This window comes from Henckelia pumila, unplaced genomic scaffold (genome assembly GCF_033568475.1).
Source record: "Henckelia pumila isolate YLH828 unplaced genomic scaffold, ASM3356847v2 CTG_461:::fragment_3, whole genome shotgun sequence".
In the NCBI taxonomy this organism is placed as follows: Eukaryota; Viridiplantae; Streptophyta; class Magnoliopsida; order Lamiales; family Gesneriaceae; genus Henckelia; species Henckelia pumila.
Window position 1 is genome coordinate 3,731,236 of NW_027331831.1, and position 8,820 is coordinate 3,740,055.

Consider the following 8,820-nt stretch of genomic DNA (forward strand, 5'->3'; position numbering starts at 1 on the left):
TACCGAAACGCATGTGTGCATAATATAATTTTAAAAATTTGAATTTATTTATAAATTAAGATAATGGATAAAGAGATAGTGATAACTATAAATTAAGATAATGAGATAATGAGAAAATGAAGTAGAAAGTTTTTGAATGATAAATTATGTTTTTGCCTTATAAATATTGAATATGTTAAAAGAATGATAAGAGTAAATTTGAAAATATATTAAAATGACCAAAGTTAGTTTCTCTAGTTAATATATGTGCAAAATTTTATTTTAATTAAACAGTAAGATATTTCGAAATAAAATTGATAATATATATTATATATACTAGCCTAAGGGCACACGCGTTGCGTGTGTAACGTAATGCACTAATATACTTTTTTTTTGTTGTTCAATGAAGTTAATGTAATAAATTGAGTAATTGAATTATTATTTTTGATAAAAAAAATGCAACACATTCGTTCATGTAAGACATATATCAATCTTATAACATTAGAAAATCTTAAATTAGAGTAATTGTCAAGGGTAAAAATTTCAAAACATGACACAATTTAATCATGAAATTTTAATACTGATGGATTATGAGCTGTCAATATAACCAATTGACTAATAAAAATAATAATCTTGTAGGAAAAAACAGGACATAAAAGTGTACAAAACCTGCAAATAAAGTAGAAATAATAAAAGTGTAGAAAAATACAGGACATGAAAGTGCACAAAACCTGCAAATAAATGAGAAACAATAAAAGTAGAAACTAAAATTTTACATGAAGTTGTAAAAGAGATTCAACAAAAATTATAGAATGAAGATAAATTGAACTAAAAACCAATTATTGTAAAACAAAATTGATACAGCTAAAGTTTATATTTTTACCAATTTTCCTATCCGCAGATAAAAGGTAGAAACTAAAATTTTACATGAAATGATGAAAGAGAAATAGAAAAAAAAACCATAGAGGATCAACATAAGAGAATAAATAAAACACTGTAAATAAAAATTTGATAACTAAAATAGTTAATTACAGGTTTAAGATATACAAAATTACAAATGTCAAAGAAAACAATACCATTAGATGAGGCAGGAGCTCCCTGCCCATGAGTCCACGTTTCTACTTCTTCAATACTCCATGGAATATTAAAGAAAAAAAGCAAGAAAAAGTAATAGAAATCAACGGGTGATAATAGGGAAGTTCTATGATCCACCGGATGAATTTCACCCGATGGATTTGGACCGTTCATAGGGCTCGGGCCCCATTATGTGGGGCCCAGGCTATTGGCGGATGATTTCACCCGGTGCAGCATAGAATAAGCCGAGATAATATAATAGAGATAAATACAATGAAAAGACATGCAATTATTAAAAAAATATAAATGTTAAAATAAAAACAAATATCGCCTAAAATTCCACGAATAGTTTGTGGACGGAACGTGCATGCGACGCTAGAGCATAATATTTTTTTTGCTTATTATTATTATTAGTTTTAAAAAAATCTCGGAAAAAGGAAACTGCCGATATAAATATAATAATAATAATTATTATTATTATTTTAAAAAAAATATGGAAGAAACGAAACTGCCGATATAAATATAATAATAATAATTATTATTATTATTTTAAAAAAAATATGGAAGAAACGAAACTGCCGATATAAACCGTCAACGCCGTCGTTTCTAACGCATCAATATACATATCTGTGTTCCATTTTTTCCCCTCGATTAATTAATATTCTTCGGAAAGACTCATCTCATGCCGGTGAGTGATGTATTCGTCTTGAGCTTTTTTTTTTTTTCCGGTCCTTCAATTTTTTTACAAATCGGATGCGTATTTCTATTCTCGTGAATGAATCGAGTTTCCGGTGTTATTTTTGTTGATGTTTTGTTTGGTGTGGAATCTGATGAAATATTTGATCTGTATTGGTTTTCGTGAAATGCTAATTTATTTTCTGCTGCGGGATGTGATGAAATTTCTGAGCGCTGTAGCTTATTTTGCCGTAGCTGGAGGTATCAAATTCGATTCTTTAATATTTCGAATAGACATGGTTAATCACGCGTATAAACTCCTGAACACTAGCACGTGCGAGGAAGGTAAGCATTTCAAAAGTTGGGAGATGTTTCCAGCTGGAATCGGATCGGATCGGATCGTATGATAGGAGGCAACATTAGTTTTCTTGCGGTAATTTATATAAGAATTTAACCTTTGCCCTTGCACCAGGACCCTTATATATATATATTAAAAATAATAATAAAAAAGATTCAGTTGTACTTAGATATTGTACACAAGAATGTTCCTCGTGCCTTCAATTTTGAAAAATTATTCCTTCCATTACTACCACAATGTGTGATGTTAGCTGCAAAGTTTTTATTTTTGTGATGCATTTGCGGTGATGGTTACCTAGTTTTGTTATCAAGTTATTTTACTCTGTGATTGAACTTCAGATTGATGACTTATTAGCAGAGACTGTAGTTGATGTGGGTTTCAAAGTTGCTAAACATTTCATTAGCAATGCTATGCTGGTTTCCTCTTGTTCACTTTTGACTGATTTGAATTCAAGAAGCAAAGTTTTTAGAGCATTGTATTGTGCGTTTAATTTTTTGAGGCTTTGTCGGCCTTGGCGAAATTGAGTTGTTAGCTTCAACTTTTACTCTCTCGATGGATTTCAAGTGAATTACAATCGATGATCACGAGTATCTGAATGGCAAATTGTGTACTTTGAATCGAGGCAATGGTTTGTTTATATCTTGCTCAAGTTACCGTTTTCTGTTTTTATTTAACTATTAAATTAAAGTATGTTTATGCGTAGATAAATGACATTCGATTAAATTTCTAAGTTATAACTGAATGGTGCTCATATAATATATATATATATATATTTAAAAAAAAAGAAACAGTGTGGATAAAAAAAGAAACAATGGTTTGATGGGAGTCAGTCACTCTACCTATTAATAACCCATACATTTAGACCCTTTTTAGACACGGGTTTTTAGTCACATTTATTGATTCACTCATGTACAAGTCAAGCACCTAGATTTCGACCTCTACATTGACGTGTTACCCATGTTCTTGTTCTGCATAAGATTTGGAGACGAGTGGATAGTTTTACCATGACATCTTTTATGCTAATTTTGTATTGATGATATACTGAAAAATGATTCCTCTTATTGATGAACCCGCCCTTTTGCATGCATATAAACCAACTTGTGTGTAGTGTGGATATTGGTGCAGAATGCTGTTCTCGTGTATAAGTATTCCCCTTTCTTTGAATAAAAAACCCCGAAAATTTTATCAACTTGTCAATGCTTGCTTTATTTTTATGCAATAGATAACAACTGTCAAGGTCTGCAATCTCTCTCTGGGAGCATCTGAACGTGATGTTCAAGAGTTCTTTTCTTTCTCTGGTGATATCCACTATGTTGAAATGCGAAGGTTTGCTCTCTTGTTTTGTTTCCTCTTCTCTTAAAGTTCTAACTGCTTTCTCATATCGACTTTTCTTTTTGGCTCAGTGATACAGAGCGATCACAAATCGCTTTTGTGACCTTTAAGGATGCACAGGGAGCAGAGACAGCAGTTCTTCTTTCGGTGATTTCTCTAAGTCATATATTCAATTATTTGGGTTCATTCTTCAACCTATTCTGTTTGTGGAGTATTTTGGGCTACTGCCTTTTTCAGTTTTGTTCGTTTTTCATGGTTGATCATTCTTCTCCAGTTCCGATTGAGAAACAAATACTAGACTGTAAGGAATAGGGCTTATAGTCTCAAGCAGAAGCTATCTTTCTGGTAAACTTTAGTAGAACGAAGTTTCATAGGATATATATGTAATAGCGATTATTTCTTTGATAACATATATGTTTAGTTGTGAACTTTTCGTTCTCATTGGTCTAATTAGATTTGCTCTTGTTTTATTTTTATCTATTGCAATTTGCATTGTCATCTTCCACCATTCCATAGTGGACTTTTCCCAAGCAAAATGTTAAAATCAAACTTTCGTTAGAGGCAATGGATGAGTTTTCATCTCCATGCTTTTCTGGAAAGCAATATTCTTGGTTCCAATTCTCTTGTGCATCCAATCAGAAATCTCATTGAACGATTTTGTTCAAATTACTCTCAGGGGGCTACAATCGTTGATATGACTGTAACAGTTACTCTGGATCCAGATTACACCCTTCCTCCAGCTGCTTCTGCACCACCGCAGGTGATAAATTTTTGACATAGTTTATGTTTACACTCGATGGTCTTCTTACTCGATGTTGCCTGCGACTGTACAGCCATCTGATAAAAAAACTGAAGGTGGTCAAGAATCTGCTTTGCGAAAGGCTGAGGATGTTGTAAGCAGCATGCTTGCAAAGGGTTATAACTTAGGCAAAGAGTCTGTTAACAAAGCAAAGGCATTTGATGAGAAGCTTCAATTGACTTCTACAGCCAGTGCTAAAGTGGCTTCATTGGATAAAAAGATCGGACTGTCTGAGAAGATAAGTATTGGTACTTCAATTGTTAATGATAAAGTTCGGGAAGTAGATGAGAAACTCCAAGTCTCTGAGAAAGCAAAATCTGCATTCACCGCTGCTGAGCAGACAGTTAGCAGTGCTGGATCTGCCATTATGAAGAACAGGTACATACTTACTGGTGCTACATGGGTGACAGGCGCTTTTAACAGAGTCACTAAAGCAGCGGGGGAAGTAGGCCAAATGACTAAGGAGAAAGTGGGAAATGCTGAAGATGAACAAAGAAGAAACACGGCCGATGACTTTACTCAAGTTCATTCACCTGAGTTGCGTAAAGTCTCAGATTCTGGAGAGCAACAGCCTTCCAAACCTGCTCCAGCACAAGGTTTAATCCTCTAATATGCTGCTTCGATATGTGCTTTCGCGTACATTGATCCCAGACATTTCTTGTTACTGTATTTTATTAGCTGTTATTATAGTGACGTTTGACAATTTTAGTGAAAGTGTTGAATCTTAAAAATGGGATGTTTTACATGGGAAGGTATTTTATTTCCCAGGGTCTTGTTCGTAGTTTTGCATCATGTCTAAAGTAGCTAAAAATGATGAGAGGTTATAAACTAAATCAGTTTCTTGAATTTTCTACCATGATTTCTGGAACGAACTTGTTCCTGATGATAAGGGGCTGGCTATCTCCTGCCATTTGCATGTATTTAGTCTTGAAATATCACCAGAGCTCCGGTACAATTGTTCCGCAAGATGTACTTTGAATATTCATATTCGAGGTTATCGAACTTCAATCGGGATTGAACATGTTCAAAACTGATGGCGAACTGGATATGTTGAAATCTTGATGTAATTGATGCAAACCACAATACGAGGGAGAGATATTTCTAGTTCAACTGGCTAGATGGCCATAGCTCGATCTACGCTTGAACTTTACACACGCAATTTACTACTTGCCGCTGTTGGGTGACATGGATATACATAGTTTATATATGTTATATAATAATACATATTAAAATCGTCCTTTTAATTTATTTATTATTTATTTTAAAAAATCTTTTTGGTATCTGAGATATTTGCCAACTAGTATGCTTTTACACGTGTACATCTTAATTGTTGTTTTAACTAAAAAAATGGTAAATGATTTAAAAATCTCTACCAACCCTTCAAACTTTATCTTAACTTTTTAACCACAATTTTTTTTATTTCAACTTCCTAATGGTCCCCATTTTTTAATTAAATATTATTTAGCAACTAATCTTTTGTACGTGACATTGTTAACCTATCGAAATGAAACATCATAAAATTCCTACTGAATTTTTTTTTAACTCTTTAACTATAAAATAATGAATATATATATATATATATGCCCATACATATATATATCGTACTTAAAAATAACTTTACTTAATTTAAAATACATATACACAATAAATACAATAATAGAACACACATGCAATTAAATACTTAAAATTAATTACTAGATAATAATTTATAAGAATGTCATAATGAAGTTCCTAAATAATATTTTTTTCACCAAAAATTCATGCAAACTTAGAAAATAAATACTTAAATCTAAAACTTATGCACATACTAAAAATCTATAATAATAAAACATATGCGAAAATAAATGTTCTAGTCTCAACATAAAAATCATCTTAGAGCAATGGTCACGGGTTCTAGCTGCCTGGATACTCATACGCCCTCGCCGCCAGTCAGGAACACATTATTCTTATTGAAATTTTGCTCACCTGCACAATTTAATTATAGTGAGCCTAGAGGCTCAGCACGTTCTATCCTTACATAACAAAATGAAACCACACACAAGCACGCATCATATAAAATACGTGAATAATAATTATACGTGCATGATCTTAAAAATATATGCATATAAACATGAATAAATTATAATGCTTCATCATCATGCTAAACATAAACATCATATTTAATGAATCTCATAAAATATCTTATCATAATTTCTTAGTTCTCAACAGGTCGTATCCATGTCGGTGCCATCATACTAAGCGATTGATCAATCTATAAACCAACGTACGCGGCGGTGGGGTTTTCACCTCTGTGCTGCCACTTCACCAGCCCTCTCAGCTGGATCCATAAGCTCATCATACTTATACATCATTAGGAAGGTCACCGGGACCAGGTATCCTGGCCTCCAACCACATCACTTTCCACCTTCACTTCAACTTCCATAAAAATATATTTTTCTTAACATGCATTTAAAATTATCATAAAAATTCTTACATGATGCATGAACTTAAAAATTCTCATTTATTTTTTTATTTTCATGAAAATTTGCCCGTAAATATATATTTAATTTATTTTCTTAAAAATCATACTTATAAATCTAATAAAAATGCATGCATGAATTAAATATATATTTACGGACATTTATTATTCCAAGGACTTGTTCGAGCTGCTAACCACTAGACTTAAACTCAAAAATTCATAGACTGACTCAAAAACCCAAAAGCCCAACCTAACCTGGTCCAATAATTCTCATGGATCACACGGCCCATGACAAATTAATGGGCTAACTTTCATAATTATTAAAGTCCATTAAATTAGTCCAATTAATTAATTAACAAAACCCAAACCCAAACCCATTAATTAATAATTTAAACTCTTAATTAAAATAAAATACTCCAGCCCAATTAATAAAAATCTAGACCCGAACTAAAATTAATTTGACCCATCAAGACATGACCTGACCCGGACCCGGACCCGGACCCGGACCCAAGACCCAAGCCCGGCCCACCTAAACAACCCATAACCCGAAATACTAATAAAAAAAAGAAACCCAATTACCCAACCCAATCACGTACAGACTCCCCCATGCTCTTTACTATCGGCCATGTAGCAGCAGGCTTTATGGCCTGCTGCCGACAATCTCCGGCCACCGAATGGCCGGAGCTCTATCGCCCAGACGTAGCCCACGTCTGGGAGGTTTCAACGAACCAAGCCTCGCCTTGAACCGATCCCTACACCGCCCTAGCGACCCATGATTCGGGAATCCCGAAACTGCCGCGATTTGCTACTATCAACCCTTAACCATATGCTGCTTGACTCACGCCCAGCCCCTTCTCCTGCCTTCTCCAAGACCGAGCCACCCTCTAGACCAGCCCCTAAGGACCCTAACTCGAACCCTTAGCCCTCGGTCCATCCCTGGTCCGATCAAAGACTAGCATGTAGAACCCGATTCCAAGTTCCCCCAACCTGCTGCTGCGTGGCCTGCACATCCGAGGAGCCACGCCCAGCCATGGTTCCAGCCCTCTACAAGGTCGAAACCCCACACCAAACCAACCCAAAGGACTCTAGATAGGACTCCAAACCAGTAGGTAGCAGTCTCGAACATCCATGCAAGAAAATCAAGTCAAAAATCGTGTCATCTCACTCAAAAACGTAAATCATGCATGACTATGAAAAAATATGATTCAAATGTGAATAACACATACATTAACAGATCACTCATGCTTAAAACAGTGTATATGATTTAAACGGTGGCCAAGAATAGATTCGAAACGTGCCTTGAAGAAGATTTGGACAAACAAAGAAATCGACGCGTATCGGGCTCGCCGGGATGAACGGCTTGAAAATTCCTTGCCGAAAAAACCTCAAGAAAAATCGTGTGTGCTGTGTTCTCTGAAATAGAACGTGAGAGATGGGGAAGAAGGATGAGGGAGGCGGCTTAGAGAGTTTAAGCGTGAGATAGGGTAGATCTTTTGTTTTTTAAAGATAATCTGGGTTTAATAAATGAATAGATAATTAAGATAAATATATACTCTAAAATATAGAATTTTAAAACTTTTAAATACAATATAAATCTGATTTTTAAACCTTAAATTCCGAAATTATAATTAATGGGATTTTTAAAGCTTAATAAAAGTCATTAAAATGACTTATTTTGGGTAAAAAACGGACCTATAAATATACACATATATAAATACCATAGTTTTCTTCAAATTATACCTTAAAATAATATTTTAACGCTCCTAAAAATCTCATAAAATATTTTGGGTGAAAACATGTCGTCCGTCCACGGTCCCGCCTACGCGATCATAAAATAAACTTTCTCAAATAAATTCATAAATCACATCATACAGATTTAAATGTCGAAGAAAAATATTTTAAACATGCAAATAAATAGTATAATTCACATAATAACTCATAAAATAATTTAACCCATTTTCACATTATTTTAAAATTATTAAATCTCCTAGTTATGCATGCGGGTTTACGTAGCAAATTTCCGGACGTTACAATTCTCTCCCCCTTAAATGGAATTTCGTCCTCGAAATTTGATTTAACTTAGTCGTCTAATAACACATGACTAAAATTTTTCAAAACTAATTTTCAAACTTAAATCCCAAAAAC

The 8,820-nt window shown here is 33.9% G+C and overlaps 1 protein-coding gene across 1 annotated transcript; it reads left to right on the plus strand.

The window, feature by feature from the left end:
* Nucleotides 1–1,616: 1,616 nt before the first annotated feature.
* On the plus strand, nucleotides 1,617–5,068 carry LOC140872161 (binding partner of ACD11 1-like). Its single transcript, XM_073274943.1, has 5 exons — nucleotides 1,617–1,741; nucleotides 3,309–3,412; nucleotides 3,490–3,565; nucleotides 4,095–4,178; nucleotides 4,252–5,068. The coding sequence occupies exons 1-5, from the start codon at nucleotides 1,736–1,738 to the stop codon at nucleotides 4,825–4,827; spliced, it is 846 nt and encodes a 281-aa protein (XP_073131044.1). The 5' UTR covers nucleotides 1,617–1,735; the 3' UTR covers nucleotides 4,828–5,068.
* Nucleotides 5,069–8,820: the final 3,752 nt, after the last annotated feature.